Here is a 17,797-nt window from a genome sequence, read left to right on the forward strand (position 1 = left end):
CAGAGAAATAGTGGGACTTCCTCTATGGATGGGAGCTTTGGGCTCACAACAGTCTTTAATGAATCCATTTCTGAGTTTGGGAATCAATGGGATGGGGCATTACACTTGGACCAGGGAATCCCTAAGTTCAAGTCCCCTTTCAGCTATGAAGTCCACTCACATACTTTCCAACTAGCCTACCTTATACAGCTGTTCTGAGGGGGGAAATGGGGAGGGAGATGGAGAGTAAGACCCATGTTTTCAAGCATTATGTTCCATTTTGAAACCTTACTTTCATGGAAATCAAATGTCAGAACTTCAACCTCAGGGGCATGACTGGAAGAGATTTAGCCTTTGTACCTCAACCAGGACTTAGCTCCAAAGATGATCAAAGGAGCATAAGAGGAGTCTGACTGGATTAAGACCAGACTTCACCAACTTGCCCTCCAATGTTTCAGACTATGGTTCACACAGCTGGGGCTGAAGGGAGTTATAGTCCAAAACATCTGGAGGGCACTGTGTTGGTGAAGCCTGGATGAGACAGAAGGCCCATCCCATTCAACATTCCCATCCTCATGGTGATGAACTCAGGTGCCCCTGAGAAGCCTAGAAATGCAATGTAAAGATGATAGCCCTCAGCTGCTGTTGCTCCCAGCAGCTGGTATTCAGTGCCTTGCTGCCTCTGAAACCAGAGATGGTATATATCACTATAACAGCTTGTAACTTCACTGTGAATTTGTCAAATCACCCTCTAAAGCTAGCAGCCACGCCATGTCTGTTGGCAGTGAATAACTGAATGTTGTGTAAAGAACTGTCTATCAATTTATTTAGATGACCCAAAGAAGAAGGGAAAATGTGCCCTAATGCACTTTCTCTCCACTGTGCACAATTTCACAGCATTCTATCATGTTCCCTCGCCGTCATCCCTCATGCACCCCCCCCCATTGCAACCTCGCCTTTCAGAGCAAAGAACTTTGCTTCAAAACAGTCCATGCGAAACATTACTTACCACCAGAGCTCAACAGCAACTTCCGCTGCCGGCCAAGCTGATCCAGCCCCATTGGGGTACTTTGGGAGAGTGGCACAGACTGGCATCTGTCCAAGAGGAGTTTGAAAGGTGGAGATTCTGGTGATGGATGAGTTGGGTGGGACAGTGGCTGGGAAGGGGAGGAAAGCAAAACAAACGGGAGTTAAATTATTTCCCCAAAATTGCAGGAGTATTAAGAAGGCATCAAGATGCAGGTATAAGAACATAAGGAGAGCCCTGCTGGATCAGGCCAAAGGCCCATCTGGTCCAGCATCCTGTTGTCATAGTGGACAACCAGATGACTCTTTTGGGAAGCCCACAAGCAGGATCTGAGTGCAACAGTGCACTCCCCAGTTGCAATTCCCAGCAACTGGTACATGAAGGCATACAGCCTCTGATAGTACAGCATACAGAACATGTCAGATGTAGCACAGCCATTGTGTCTAGCAGCCATTGAAATCCTTACCCTCCATTAATTTGTCCAATCCATTTTTAAAGCCATTCAAGTTGCTGGCCATCAGGATCTCTCATGGGAGTGATTTCTACGCACTGTGAGCTTTTTACCACATTACAGAAGGCTGTCGGGGAACTGTCCAGAGAACACTCACAGGAGAACTAAAGCCAACCTGATGTGCATTGGGATGTACATCTTTGCCGCATCCTCACATGACATCCTGTGTGTACACTTTGAAATGCAGTATGTTCCTCTGCTCTGTCAGAACCTAGCCACATTCAAAAATAAGGTGCTCTCCTCTCACATACACATTTATGTTACATTGTGTTATATTTGCAGGGCCAGTTCAAGACATTTTATTGCCTGAGGCAAAGCAGTCACTAGGACCCAACCTCTGCAAGTCAAGATCCACAGTCCCCAAGTCAAGAGAAGTTACTCTGGTACCTGAGACAGGAAAATCGCACAAGCACTCCGACAGTAAAAATATACTTTTCCCTGACAGTAAAAAATACAAAATAATAAACTAAATAACTACCCATTTGTCTAATAATAAGGCCAGATAAACAGTATCAAAAAGAGGAGATCACACAGAAGATGCATACACAAAAACAACCTTGATACAAATAGGGATGGGTGGATATGTAGATTTTGGTCTGTCTCAGTTCCTTATTCTTCCAACAAACCTACTTCCTCCAATGATCAAACTTTCTACAATAAGGAAAGTGAGAGGAAAATGCATTGGGAAATGTGAGATAACAGTTTCTTTGGCACAACATCATATAAAATCTTCAAAAAGAACTCAGGATAAGCACTTATAAAATAGCCAACATCATCTAATCTCTCTGCAAAGAAATAAAAATGCTCAATAAGCATGGGCAGCCTGATTTCTGCTTTGTGCTTCTATTTATTTCATCACCACCTCTCTGTGTCTATCAGGCTGCATCCAGACCCATGAGGCATGGTCAGACGTTGTCGTCTCTAAGCTTTATGCCCCTTAAGGCTCCACTCCTCATTGCAGCAGGCATAAGCTCTTACCTTCCTGGCTCCCTCCTCCCCAAGTTCCTTAGAAACACTTGAAGCCTTTTAAAAACCTCTTAGATCCAGCAGCCTTCCAAACCTCTCAAAGTAAGAATGCAGAAAGCAAGACTTCATTTCCATTATAAAAGCAGCACTGAACCAGCATTCAGGGTTCTGCACAGTCTTCCTCTCTTTTCAGCAGACTCTTCTTTCTCAAGCTTGCCCATCATCCCTACCACAGAAAGCAGCAGGCCTCATAGGGGCAATAGCTGCAAAAGATGATTGATGGCATAAGTGCATTACCTACTCTGGTGAGGGACAAGTTATTTAAAACAAATTTTTTATTGATTGAGAAACAAGAGACTCCACTGAATGAATGATCCCTCCCTTTGGTCAATCTGGGGAAAGTGAATATGTATTACACTTGTAAACCACATGCCCTCCTAGAAGCTCAATACAGTATACAAGGGGAATTGCCCCTCTTTTACCCACAAAACAATTCTGAAGGTAGCCTAGGGTGGCCTGAAGGTTACTCAATGAGAGATGCAGCTGGGAGGGACTTTAAGCCAAGTCCAACATGGTATCACTACATCTGAACATCATGTGACCCACCCAACCAAGAACAGGTCACCAGCCCACCATGAACTCAGTAATCTTCCTTCCCTCCTCTTGCCTTGGACTACATGAACAGCTGGGGAGAAGGGTCACCCAATGTCTGAAAAACCATAGGAGATTGCCAACATGTTGGTGGGCTACAGAATTATGGATGCCATTATGCAATTCTCTGTAACAAGCTTGGAAGACCTATAATAATTGTTTTAGAAAGACCAAACCTCGAAAATCAAACAGAACAAAAGGAAAGTCAGCCTTTGTTAAAATTCAGAAGTGGTTTATTAACCACAAATCATTCATACCCTTAGAATAGCTTCCCTACCTATTTTTATTCACCAGTTCTTGTCAGTTTTCCAATACAGTAGGCTGACGTGAGGTTTAATGACTGAAAATTCTGTTATGGCCAACTGTTGCTGCCAATATACTATTACATTAAAGAAGACACAAATACAGCGGAGTAGATTGATGCAGTGCTAACTAATCAATCCTAAAGCCTGTATCTGAGCCTGCTCCGCTGTCAATCAATGCCACTGTTCAGGCGCGGTAAATAATGTGGGAGTCAGGAACTTTGCGGAAATTTCAGTGAACAGAAGCAAATGGGAAAGTGCCTTATTTGTATGCACTGGGAGTTGAGCAGAGGAGATGTGATTGGAAGCCAAAGCAACAGCCACGACAGGATCCACATTCAAGGTCATTGCACCAAACATGCTACTGTTCCTGGGATTTCAAACTTGGAGAAAATGCCTTGCTAAGAAGCAAAACCAGCTGGAATCTGTCGGTGCTGAATGTTTAGCATGATCCTTTAATTTCTTATCACAGTGACTGCAATCAGATTACACAGCAATCCTTATCATCAAACAGGGTCTGAGAGCAAGAAATGATGTATAAGATTGAATGCTCAGTGGTGTCTGTAAAAATAAAATGAGAAGTGTTTCTTCAAGGTGGAGCTGAACCTTAAACATGAAACTAGAGATCAGGAAATAAGTTGATTTCAGGTTCCCTGGGTTTCTCATTTTTCCAGTTTTAAGTCTAGTTCTTCACAGTCCCACATCAGTCTGTGATTCTTTTATTTTTAATGTCCTTGTGAAAATAAACCAGGATTAGTGTGACTTTCTCCTAATACATACATTTATGATTTTGCTGAACACAAACATATCTGCAGAGCAATTTTGCCTAATATGCTATAAAGGTAAAGGTAAAGGTACCCCTGCCCGTACGGGCCAGTCTTGACAGACTCTGGGGTTGTGCGCCCATCTCACTCAAGAGGCCGGGGGCCAGCGCTGTCCGGAGACACTTCCGGGTCACGTGGCCAGTGTGACAAAGCTGCATCTGGCGAGCCAGAGCCGCACACGGAAACGCCGTTTACCTTCCCGCTGGTAAGCGGTCCCTATTTATCTACTTGCACCCGGGGGTGCTTTCGAACTGCTAGGTTGGCAGGCTATATGCTATAGTTCTGTATAATATTTCCATTTTTCTGCACACTTCACAAAGCTTTCCAAACTTTTCATGATGGTGACTTTTTAGACATGCATCATTTTGCAACACAGTAATTCAGTTTTGCTAGAAAACTGGAGGTTAAACTAACCCCTTTCCTGCCCTGGGAGGAGTTTGGGGGAGCAACAGTAATCTGTTGCAGCATACAGTTTGGAAAGCTGTGCCCTAGTACCTCAAATGAGCAGTGAGCTTTACATGCCCTGAAATTCTTCTCCAGCACAGATCAGATCTGAACCAGACTCTATCTCGTATTTTATTTAAATATATTTAAAAAAATCTCACCCAACTGATTGGGAAAATTATACTTCCAAGATCCCTAAAAACAAAAATCCTCATTTGACCATCAGCCTGTAGAGGGCACTAAAAGATTACAATGAAAAAAGTTGTCTGTATTTTTAACTTTATTTAACTATGAGAGATATAGATGCATTAGATTGAAGGCTCAGTGAGAGTAAAAATAATTCTCTACATGTACCTGATTTTATGTGAGAGCCTTTCCCCAGCATTCTTTGCATCAAGCTGTTGGAATCCATTTCCTCAGCCCTGGGCAAACCTGCCACTGGAAAGCTTAACGTTGCCATACAATCATAGAATCTAGAGTTGGAAGGGGTCCCAAGGATCATCTAGTCCAACCCGCTACAATCACAGCTAAAGAATCCCTGACAGATGGCCATCTGACTTCTCTTTAGAAAACTCCAGGGAAGGAGAGCCGACCATCTTCTTTACAAAGCAATAGCAGAATCTTTAAAATCTTTAAAATGTTGAATATTTAAGCATGGCTTGAGGCTCAATAAAACAGGATAGAGAGGGTCAGTGTCAAAAAACAACTGAGTGTCATGAGCCCCATAGTGTTGTTGGGCTTGAACTTGCAAGTTCTGACATAGGAAGAGGGAGAAACAGAGGAGGGTTGCTGAATGGTGGGAACCTGGGCTGGAGAAGGGAGAGCTCCTCTTTCTACCCCAACGTCATTCATTTTGCAAGGGGGTGTAGAATATGGTTACCAGACATCCTCATTTCTCGGGGACAGTCTCCAGATTTACAAATCTGTCCCCAGACAAAATCCGTCCCAGGAATGTCCCCAGGTTTCATTTAATGTCCCCGGATTTATATTTTAAGTGTTGTAGATTTATTAGTAGGGAATGAATGCTGTGTGATTGGTTCAACGGCAGAAGACACATCATATGGGGACTTTCAGTGAGGCAAAATGGCGGGCGCTGCGGCAGCAAGCAGCTCCTGAAGCCAGCCAGAGCCAACTGCACTACCGGGCAGGCTCCAGGTTGCTGAGGCTGCCACTGCCACCGCCACTGTCGAGGGGAAACCAGGGACACCCGGCGTGTCAACTGGGGAAACCGCTGACACCCCATGACCCAAATCAAGCTGGGAGTGAGAGCACCCAGCCAACTGGCCAGCGGCATTCCAGGGCCAGAAAAACCCCGGAGCTGACACAGGGAGAAGGAGGAGAAGAGGAGAAGAAGGAAGAGAGAAAGAGGAAGGAGAAAAAAAGAGAGGAGCCCCGACCTTGCTGCACCCCTGCTGCTAAGGAGGGGAGGTAGGAGAGCACCGGGAGGGCAAGGACACGTGGCTAACCCCAGGGCCAACCTGAGCCTACTCCACGGCGGCTAGCACTCCAAGAGAGCAGGCCGGGGTCCAGAGGAAGGCCACGCGACAGAGGAGACCACAGAAGAGAAGATATTACTTCTTCATTTAAAAAAAATAAATACTTTTTTTTACTCTTTTTTTTTAAAAAAGTGTCCCCAGATTCTTTGAAAAAAATCTGGTAACCTTAGTGTAGAGCTCTCTCCCCTCAGGGAAAGCAGAGGAGGGGTTTGATAAGCCGAGGGGGGAACCTGAACAGGAGGGCTCAGCCTTGCCACCTAGAACTAGGTGCTACCTTTGCAGATGGGACCCAGACCCACTCTGAAGGAGTGCATTCAACAGCTTCAACATTCCCATAAGGTGAGAGAGTCTCATGAGTGAGCATCCCAGATCCTGCCTTTAAATGCTGCCAAGAAGTGCAGGGAAACTTGTTGGGATAACTTCATCACTTCCATACAGCTCTGAACTTCTTGCCCTGCTCTTGAACTCCTGCATCGTGACTCCTGAGCACTGCGTCTGGTGCCGAACCTCTACAACTCCTTGCCTGAATAAGTATATCTTCCTTATGTACAAATAAAAGTTGTCTGTCTGCATGTGTTGGACAAGACACCAAACTGCACAATTTAGTTCCAAACTAGGTGTCATTTTAATTTTCTGAATGTAATTAACCTGCTTTATTTTTAAAGTTTTAATTGCAGCTGTGCATGTATGGAAGAAATCAGGACTGTGCCGCATGGATGATTAACCCTTTCCCCCACTTGCCTGTGGTCTTGATGACATACCCACATCCACACCAGAAAGCATGAATGGGAGATTCCCCCTCAAGGCTAGAATGAAGCTTACGGGCAGATAATTTTCATCTGGACTGGAGTAGGAAGGCAAAGTCTTTTTCAAAACTCTCCCACATACCACAAGCCTGATCCTGATCCTGATGTTTTCCCCTCTCTGAAAGCTGAGATTAAACTTCAAAGTGAAGCCCATTGATTGCACTCACACCAATAAAGTAAGATGTTCTTTGGCTCTTAGAGCACACTGCGCTGCAATTGCCTTGCCAAATGAGCACAGGGTTGGGAGGAGATAGCCAGCACCAGGTCATTCTGTGACACCACATTCCTTCTTTGTACTGGCACCCTCCCTCTCACATCAGAGAAGAAGCTGTAGGAATGCAAACTAGACCAGGGTTATTGCTAGGAACTGAAAATAAAGAGTGGGAGATCTGTCAATTTCCCTTTCTCCCGGTTTCTCATTTTTCCAATATTAAGTTCAGTTTGCCACATCAGTTTGCAATTTTTTTAAAAAAAGTCCTTGTGAAATTTACGCAGCATTTTAGTGTGAAATTCTCATGATGTACACATTTTTGTATGCAATGCTGCCTAATACACACATTTTTGCAAAGCATATTTCCCCAAATATTTACATTTGCCTTAACATAATTCACATATGTATGTTGTTTCCACTAAATGTACACCTTTTAAAGCACACTTTACCCTAAGCATGCATATTTTTGCACTGATTACTTGTCCGGAGAACTGCAAGATTTGGAGAAAATGTGAATTTCAAATGATAGCTATTCTTCAGTTTGTGTATTTTTTTCAGAAAGTGCAAATTAGGAAGGTTTACCTTTCAGTGTGAACTGAACCAAATTTCTCACCCATCCCTAAAGTCAAGGCAGTGCAGATGCACCGGCAGAGCCAGTCTGGTGTGTTTTCTCCATAGCAACCTCCTCGCTGCCTTACCCCTCCCCATCTACCTCTGGGTTAGAAGCAACAGCAGTGCGACCAACTAGAAGTCTGGTGCATGGAAGCAACCCATTATTCTGTCTGCTGCTGATTATTGGTAATTATTTTTTAAATGTGCAACTGCAGTAATTATAAAATTACTGTGCAATTTTTATTATTTGTTTGTTTGCTTATTTATTATATTTCTATTCCACCTTTTTTTCTTCCACAGAGCTCAGTGTGGACACAGCTTTTCCTCTCCCCATTTTATCCTCACAGCATCCCTGTGAGGTAGGCTAGGCTAAGAGACAGTGACTGACCAAGCTCACCCAGTGAGCTTCACAGCTGAGTGGGGGCTAGAACACTTGTCTCCCAGGTTGTAGTCCAGCACTCTAACCACTACACCACATTGGGTCCTCAAATCTGGGTCAAATCTACACAAATCTGGGTCATCTCTTGTCTTTTTTAAGGGATGTGTTTCCTCTTTTTTAAGCAAGCCTTCCTAAAACAATTCTTCTACGATTTGTCAAAGCAATTTTCCATTATGTCTAAATGGGGAAAGTGTAGTTTAAATTCTGTCTACGATCATGAAACAGCATCTTGCAATCCTTACTTGTAGTCAGAGCTGAAACCAGGATTTCCTGATTCAGATACTAATAGGAAACCATGGTATAACAAACACAAACAATATTGCATCAATGTGCAAAAAAGAAGGGAGGATTCATTTTTAGTCTGATAAACCATGGTTTATCAGACTGGGATTACTACATATGAACAGGGCTAGACAGTAAAAATGCAAAACAAAAAACGCAAAGCAAAAACCCACATAAGCAGCAACTAGTTCAGATTTTCTCTAACTCTGCCAGCATTATGCAGTAGCTGGATGTTCATTACTGAGTTAGCCTACAGACAAAGAGCCAATGGTTTCAGTAATTGGGTAACAAGACCTAATTTAAATGTGGAAAAAGCAAAGTATCAATATATCTTTTTAAAAGTTTAACAGCATGTTACTTACTACATTTTTTCCTACCATTTTTAATGTGTTGTAAGCTGCCCAGAGTGGCTGGGGAAACCAAGCCAGATGGAGTGGGTATTATTATTACTACTACTACTACATTAGTGACTTACAATTGTTTAAAAAAAGAAAGAAATGCAAATACAAAAGTTTAAACAATATTTACTAAAGGAGCTCATCCTGCAATATTATTACAAAAAGGAGAAGTCCTACTTCACCAAATAAAACAGTTGAACACAACTTCAAGCTAGGCATCATTATACCATATGGTTACTATTAAAAATCAAATGCCTGGGTAAAGTGGAACATCCTCACCTAGCACCTAAAAGTTGAAAATAATGGTTCCAGCCTCACCTCCCTGAGGACAGCGTTCCACAATTGGGGAGCCACCACTGAAAAGACTCTTTCTTCTGTTGCCACACTGCACACCACCCCTTCAAGGGAACTGTGCACGAGAATAGGCCTCAGATGGCAACTGCAAGATCCAAGTAAGTTCATGTGAGAAGATGAAGTCCTTAACATACTGGGGTCCTGAGCCATATATATTTTCTTTCACCAGGTGAAAAGCAGCAGAGGGGGATTTTTAGGAAACAATTAGCATGTAAATTAAGGATTTAGTAGCCCCTTCTCCTCCTCCATCATTCTTCCACTAACAATTTCACCTTTCCAATCCAAGTCATTGAACATGCAGTTTCCTACTCCACACCCAGCAACAAAAGGAAGGCCACTTTAATAAGCTACTGTGCTGAGCACCTAATAAGTCACAATTCCAGGCTAATGTAAATACAGGTAAGAATGGGTAAGATATCCATTCATTTGACATTTTAATATGAAGCTATTTAATTTGCACTTCCTAAACCAAAACAGGGGTAGCCAACATGGAACCATCCAAATATTTTTAGACTCCAGTTCCCATCAGCCCCAGCCGGCAGGGCCACTGGTCAGGGATTATGGGAGTTGTAATCCATAACAGCTGGAGGGAACCAAGTTGGCTGCCTCTGCAAAGTGTCATCTGAAACGCTGCTATCCTTTGAAATTCAGACTTCTTTGAATTTTGCAATATAGTTATCCAAGCAAAAATATTGTACAACCCACCCACCCCCACCAATGTATTAGGGGAATGCACACACACACAAAATGCTCACATTGATATAAATAATGTCCAAAAATGCTTTCTATTAGGGGACATTGCTTGCAAAAATGCATGTATTAGGTAAAAAGGTACATGAAAGTACACAGAAATTCCCTCAAAGACTTCATTTTTTTAATTGCAAATCAATGTGGAAATGTGGCAGGCTGAATTTAAGGTTTGATTTAGACAAGAAACTGAGAAAGAGAAATTAACAAGGTTTGCCCATCGCTATGTACAGTCCTGTGCTTCAAGCCAGTTTCCTGAAGAAGTTTCCCTAGCCATCAAATCCTTGTGGGAAGAACAGCAGCCAAAAGGCCGATTAGTATAAACATTCCAAGAGGCATTTTCTCTGCAGCATTTTTAAGTCTGGTGCCTGATGCCACCCCTTCTCCCAAACATGGAAGCCAGTTGACAGCTATTCTGCCCTCTTCCCTAACTAGAACGCCACTGAACTACATCTGTTTTTCTAATTCTCTAGACATCACTTTATCTGAGCATGCAAAAATGGATTGTTAAAGGCCAGGGAGGGATATTTTTGTATCCCTTTTGCTCTTGATGTTCCTCTGGCCAAAAATAGCAAGAGGCTCCTGAATGCTTGAGGCCGGAAGGCCCAGGAGTCAACAGGTTGCTTTTATCAGCTTGATCCCCGTGCTTGTTGGGCTTTTTCGGGGGAGGAGGTTCCTGTTGTATTGTGTCAGCCTATTCGCTGGTCTGGGAGCGCTTTCCCCCCCTGTAAACTGTGGCAAGCCAACCACAGGAGAGAGAAAAGCACAAACCATGCACGTATTTTGCACACATTCACAGGCCTGCCCTGTGGAAATCATGGAAATGCAGTGATAGAGTTGAACGGTAAGATTACAGGGATTCAGCCACGCTAACTCCCTGCTAGTTGTCAAATTTAGGGGATTAACCCGCAACAGAGAGAAACTGCCAATTACATGTGACAACTTTGGTTGGGAAACCTTTGAGTGCTTTCACATCACCCTGATAAAAATGGCAACCCAGGTCAATGCGCTAGCTTCCCTGCGGGTGGGTTCCTTACCAGAAGGGTGAAGGGTGAGGCAGCAAGGAGGTCAGCACAGTGCAACCTGGCATTTATGCCTGTGCATCTGTCCTGTCCTGTGCCTAATTTCATTTAAGTGGCAAGGAAAGCAGAGGGAAAGGGGGTGGATTTAAAAGGGGGGGGTGCTCCTCAGACCCTGCTGGCAGGTATCCTCCACAGATGACCCCAAATTGCCAAGAAAATGTCAGTTCTCTCTACTTGAAATGTTCTGTACATTTCAATTTGAACAAACGAAAGGGTGTTTGCACAAAATAGAGGCCTAGCATGTTGTCAGGAACAGACGGGCAGAACTGAAAAGATATGTCCTCTATCAAGAGAGAAAATCCACAGAAAGAAGTACAGATAAATAAGCTCTGTCATACCAATAACAAACTTAGTTGGTCTCTAAGGTGCTATTGGAAGGAATTTTTTTATTTTGTTTCGACTACGGCAGACCAACACAGCTACCTACCTGTAACTAGATTGAGAATAGACAGACAGAAAGATAATGCAATAAAAAAAAAAATACCAAATACACATCAAGGTGCAAAATTCCTGCAGCACACTTGCCACTGGTGACCAATAGCTCCTTTGCAACTGTGTTTAGTGTTTGCCTTTTTAAAGTCAGTTTTTTCAGTACTGCCTTTGCCAACCAGGCGCCCTCCAGATGTTTTGGGCTACAACTCTCATCAGTCCCAGCCAGCACTAACATGCTAGATAGACTGATGGGAGTTGTAGTCCAAAACATCTGGAGGGTATCAGGTTGAGGAAAGATTGTTCTAGTGTATTACACTGTTGGGTCTGAGTGTCCCTTGTAATCAATCACTATGCAAATAGGGCAGTTTGGCAAAGTGTTTGGTGTCTGCAACCCATAGAAATTTCCTGACTAGCAGGAAAAGAATATTATAACAAAAAAGGACGAACAAAAAATTTTTACGGGTTGCAGAATGCAGCTTTTCTGATCACAGAATTCGAAAGATCTGCAATTAGCACATTGTGCACATATAGCTTTGCTTTAAGAATAGAAGGAATAGGGGAAGAGGCAATAAACGAGATTTATTTGGCATACTGCCTAACTGGAGCAAGATACTACCTTTGCACTGTTGAATTCAGCGAAGGGGACAATTGTACACACACTCATCTGAACTGGATGACGAACTCCCCTGCATTCAGGGCGTTGCGCTTTGCGAGCTTTCCTCACCGGATCCGGATGTAATTGAAAGGTGTCTCCGTTCATTTTGATGGGAAAATTCTCCCGATCTGGCACTTGCTGGCTGTAGCTTTGGCAGCATAAAGAAGCAGATGCAGAAGGGTTGTGAACATCCTCCAAGATGCTGCACAAACCTTGAGTAGCAGACAGAGTAGTGCTAATGTTCTCAGTATCCACAGGATAACTTTCTGAATTATGGGCATCTACTTGAGTCCTTGCTAAATCCTGGCTGTCTGCTTGCACAGTAGCCAAGGGCTGTCCATCCATTGGAACACTCTCCAGGATCTGGCTATGTGCTAATATAGTCCCAGCATCTGTGATATCTGCTGGTGTCATCAGCTCTAGGTCTGGGTTAATTCGTGAAATTCTGACCAGGTGCTCTGCATCTGCTGCAGTCCTATGGAGAGCTCTAGCATCTACTAAAGGACAAGCCAGATCTGGAGCATCAACAACACTACTTGGTACAGCGTTAACATCCTCTGATACAATGCTTAGGCCCAGTGTACCCTCATCAGTTTTACAAAAAACCTCCAAATCCAGCTCAGTGTTGCAAAACCCTTCATAATTCAGAGAGGCATTTTTGATATCCCTAACATCCATCTTGGTCAAATCCTGAGTCTTTAAATCACTAATATTCAAGCTCTTGGGGTCCACTGGGGTATCAGCAGAGTGTTCAGTATTGCCTTCTACCCAAGACTCTAATACCCAGGTGTCTACTGGAGCAGCACTTAAGCCCCAGTTGTCTACTTTGTCGAGAAGTGGCTCTTGAACTTGTGGCACATCCATAGACAGACCATGCACATCAAGAAATGAACAGTCACTGAGAAAGCCTGTTTGGCAAAAAGCTGGCAAACTTATGGCAGGGGGTGAAACTTCATTGAAACTGCTATTCTCACTGAAGACTTCGTGGGAATTCTCGGCATCTGTGCTTTCCTGGGGTGGCCCTTTACCAGCGGAACTTTTTGAACTACGGTTATCCCAGATTCCGGAATCCGGAGACAATCCTGGGGAAGAGAAACTGCCGGCCTTATCATTTATGATGACCAGAGGCTCCTGGTGAGGAGTTGATTCCTGCCTTTGGCGTCTGGAACTGGAGTTTGGCCTTTGTTCTTTCGAAGAGCCCCGCCATTTCCTAGCAAAGCTGTTGAAGAATCGAAGAACCCCACCAAAGTGGCTGCCCTTAACCCTTTGAGACTGGCCAACACTCTCTTCACATCCCACATCAAAGTCAAAATAAGAAGTGGGATCATCTGTTGCATTTCCCATGTCCTGAAAATTAGGTTCCCTGCTTATGTCGGGCAGCTTTTCACTGTCCTTGCTTGTCAATGAAATCCCTTTGATGTAACTCCAGACCCCAGAACTTCTTCCTTTTTTAGTTTCAGAAGCAGCTGCAGAACATCTCCTTTGAGAGTCCCCTTGTGCAACACCAGATTCCTGAGAATTCTCACATTCTAGAGCCATGCACCTCTGAGCCGATGGCATTTTGTGACAGTCATTATCAGTACTGTCGCTGTTTATTTCAGTGCCAAAATTCTTGTGCCATTTAATTTCACTGGCAGCGATATCTAGCACACAGCTATTCACCTCAACATCTTCAAAAGAAGAATCCAAATCCTCAATATGACCTGCATAGGAATGGCGGTATGGACGCTGATTGTTACTTAGCTTCTTAATTCGGTGAAGTGCTTTTTGTTCAAGATCTTCCTGAGTTTCCACAGAGATAATAACAGCCTTGGTTTTGGACATACTCTTGGCCATACCAGAAGATCTTAGCTTCTTGAAAGACCTCACCCTTTCCATTAAGGACATCTTACGATTTTGCTCCAAGATCTCCGTATTATCTCCAAAGAGGATCATGGACTGAGGTCTCTTGGAATTCATGGAGGATGCTTTCTTGAGGTTGACAAAATTCCAAAGCCGACTGCCCTTGCTCTTCTTCTTATGCTTGGCTCCATCCTCCTTTTCATCATCATTGAAATCACAAGAATTAGAATGCTTAAAATCACTGGATCTTTCCTTTTGATTAGTTTGAAAAATCTTGTTTCCATATCCATTTGGAACTGGCCTAGAGCAACCATGTTGGCAGCTGTCAACGAATTCCATACTTCCAGCTGACAAATCCAATGTCCGAATGTCACAGCTCCATCACCACCAGATGCTTATGTTCTGCAGAGCTTAAGGGGGTAAACAGAAAACAATTAAATTAGTTTCTGTGCCTTTTTTTAAAAAAAAGAAAGCCAGAGAAAGGAATTTCTGAAAATGGCATCTAACAGCTAGATCATTACAAGGACTAATTTGCAGACCATTCACAGAAATTCCCAAAACACACAGACACAAACATGTAAAAACATTCTATAAGTTGAGTAAGTAATGCCTTTGAATACATTTCTTAATAAAACACAGGCATATTCTATCTAAAACAAACATTTCTGTTTGTTTCCAGTACTGCTGAACATACATGCTGTCAAGGAGTGAATAAGGAACAATATTGACCTCAACTGCTACACCTAAAGCTATAAAACACACATTATCTCCATTGTGAAACTGGAAGTGCATTCCAGGTAACTTGGTCCTGTAGTTTGGCCTTGCATGGCTGATTTTTTTTTTTTTAATGAGTAGACGGTATAAAGCCCTCCTGATCTGGATCAGGACTGTGACATTGGGGAGGGGAACTTGAATCCTTATCCCCACCCCTGCCTGGCACCCATTTGCAACGAGGAGAAAGTTTCCAAAAGCACCAATGGGGGCTTTCCTCCAATTAGCTGGTGTATGGGGAGCAATTCCAACTGGGACTGCAGTAGAAACAATGGGAATAAGTTGTTTCCCCTCCCATGGTCCCGAGTTGGCTTAGCTTCCCCTTCATTCCAGCCATTTGTGAAAGAAAAAATAAATCATTCAAAGCCAGCCACATAACAAATGTCACATCTAGTTTGGCCCCCAGTGTCAACATCAGGGGTGGGTGCATGGTGGAGGATATTGGGGACAGGAAACAAAGAGGAACCAGCACATTTATGGGGCAAGAGCAAACCTAGTCCCAAAAGAAATAAAATAAGAACCACTGGTCACAAGGTTCAGTTCAGACCCCACAAACAGATGTGTAGTGCAGTCAGTTGACAAACTGCTCAAACAGATGTGTAGTGCAGTCTTGGTGGTGCACTGGAAGCACATGTGTGCACTGGAGATAGAGGCCTGGTGTTGCAGGAGGAAAGAGGTTGACTAGACACATTCAGAGAAGACCCATTGGCATTAATGAATGTGACTAATTTAGGTGCATTAATTTCAATGAGTCCACCCTGCATATGACTTAGCTGGATTCAAGAGAAGGTGCTAGAGCCAGATTTCGGGGAGCTCCATTTTGACGCAGCCTCCTGTCTATGTAGCATCTTACATGCAGCACCCGCATCTAATCACGTAGCAAAAAATAAGAGACTTAAGCCTGCAGACTTAAGATCTAAAATTGTGCTCAGTTTTTAAGGCAGACACAAAATTTGTAGACCATGTATGCCTTGGTTTGATGAAGACAGAAAATATGAACATGAAAAATGGCCCTTTTACGAAGATAAATGCACTCCTTGCAAAGCTTTGGCAACAGCTAGGCACTCCTTCTCCTGAGGCCTCTTGCAATGTGTATTTGTGTGTACATATCCCTACAGGGAGACGAAAGTGCACAAGAGGCCAATGCTTTGATTTTCCTCCATTTTTGATCCTTGCCAATTTATGAATGGCTGGGCTTTTCATAGAGCTCAAATGGAGAGAAAAGGAGGGATGAACTGAAAAGGAAGCATCCATTCAAACAGGATGTTTATGTTTCATAACAATAAGAAAGTACATCAGGCTTGTTCTTTCCATCTAAAGAGAACAAGTTGCAACAGGGCCAGATCCTGGCTGGGTGGCACCCACAGGAGTGTGGGAGTGCCAAGTGCCTTCAAGCCAACTGCAAGCTACGGTAGCCTTTGTGGTGCCAAGTCTCCACCCACCACCACCTTGAGGCTCTCTGCATACTCAAGTCTTCCATAAACAAAGGGACAGTGCTAGGAGATTTCCCTTTTGCTTATCAGTTCAGGAGTTGATTCACAAGAACCCTGAACTTCCAGCCAATCACTAGTTTGTAAGAATAGTTTAGAATGATTTTTAGGAGGAGAAAGAGATAGACAGTGACATTTGTGCCAGTACCTAAGATTACTGTACACAACAGGCAGACCCGTTCAACTTTTAAAAATAAGAAATAAATACCAGGCATCTCTCTCTATGAGGTGTCTCTTTGTACCAGCAACAGCATAGTGCTTATTATTATTATTATTATTATTATTATTATTATTATTATTATTTAAAAATTCTACCTCACCCATCTGGCTGGGTTTCCCCAGCCACTCTGGGCGGCTTTCAACAGAACATTAAAAACAAAATAAAACTTCAAATGTTAAAAACTTCCCTAAACAGGGCTGACTTCAGATGTCTTCTAAGTCGGATAGTTGCCTATTTCCTTGAATTCTGACAAGAGGGCGTTCAGCAGGGCGGGCACCACTAACGAAAAGGCCCTCTGCCTGGCTCCCTGTAAACTCACTTCTCGCAATGAGGGAACTGCCAGCAGGCCCTCGGAGCTGGACCTCAGTGCCTGGACAGAATGATGGCGGTGGAGATGCTCCTTAAGGTATACTGGGCCAAGGCCGTTTGGGTTTTGAAGGTCAGCACCAACACTTTGAATTGTGATTGGAAACGTACTGTGGGCGGTGATTGCATTTTTTGAGATCAATTGTCTTTGAGAACTAGTTATAGATTATAAAATAAGCCACACTGAATCCTGGAGCTAATGGTCCCCTTCATTGATACTGCTACAGAACAGAAAAAGACAAGAGAATGGAGCATTTGGGCCATTGCTTTGTTGGACATGGAGAGCACATAACATTAAGCACAGAGAGTTGCACTTTCCCAAAGGTGCCAAAGCAAGCTAAGGAAGTTCCGCCTGGCTTCAACGTACAGTACTCATATCCGTTCCTCTCCAGGAAGATAAAAAGAGAAGGGGGGGGGAGAGAGAGAAACTGAGTAACAATCATACAACCCTCAAGAGAAACCTCTCTGCTCCAAACATTCTTTAGATCCATACAACTTCCCCCTGCCCAGAAAAGGAAAGAAAGCCCCCCCAGCATTTCCACCAGTATATGCTGCATTCAAAAAATAGGAGGAAACAGATGTTTGTCATATAGCGACAGGAATATCTCTTTCATGGTACAGCTTCTTCAATGCAACTGGGGCAAGTAACCAGTGAGAGCCTTGCTGTGTGTTTTCTGTGCGTGGCAGTGTGGAGATAGTGGCAGGCTAAGTGCTGAGAGTCCTGGGCCTGAAGGGAAGGGGAGGCACCTGCAAACACAGTCCACAATGCTCTCTGTTGTGCAGTGTTGATTGCACAGGGAGAAGTATGCCAAAACAGATCTCTTACGAAAGCCTCACTTTGCATAGCAGAAGGCAAGGGTAATAGGCAGGAAGAGAGGAAAGAAATGCAT

General features: G+C 43.5%; 1 protein-coding gene across 2 annotated transcripts in view; it reads right to left on the reverse strand.

Annotated features, from left to right (window-relative positions):
* The window catches only part of ARHGEF9 (Cdc42 guanine nucleotide exchange factor 9), a 278,066-nt gene that overhangs the window by 210,649 nt on the left and 49,620 nt on the right, over window positions 1-17,797 (reverse strand). For both annotated transcript variants that reach the window (XM_053374041.1, XM_053374042.1), the window contains exons 2-3: window positions 12,180-14,470; window positions 989-1,136 (exon numbers count right to left, since the gene is read on the reverse strand). In XM_053374041.1, the coding sequence (XP_053230016.1) occupies window positions 989-1,136; window positions 12,180-14,399 (2,368 nt within the window). In that variant the 5' untranslated portion in view covers window positions 14,400-14,470. The remainder of the gene's footprint in view (window positions 1-988; window positions 1,137-12,179; window positions 14,471-17,797) is intronic.

Source organism: Podarcis raffonei, chromosome Z (assembly GCF_027172205.1).
Source record: "Podarcis raffonei isolate rPodRaf1 chromosome Z, rPodRaf1.pri, whole genome shotgun sequence".
NCBI classification, from domain to species: domain Eukaryota; kingdom Metazoa; phylum Chordata; class Lepidosauria; order Squamata; family Lacertidae; genus Podarcis; species Podarcis raffonei.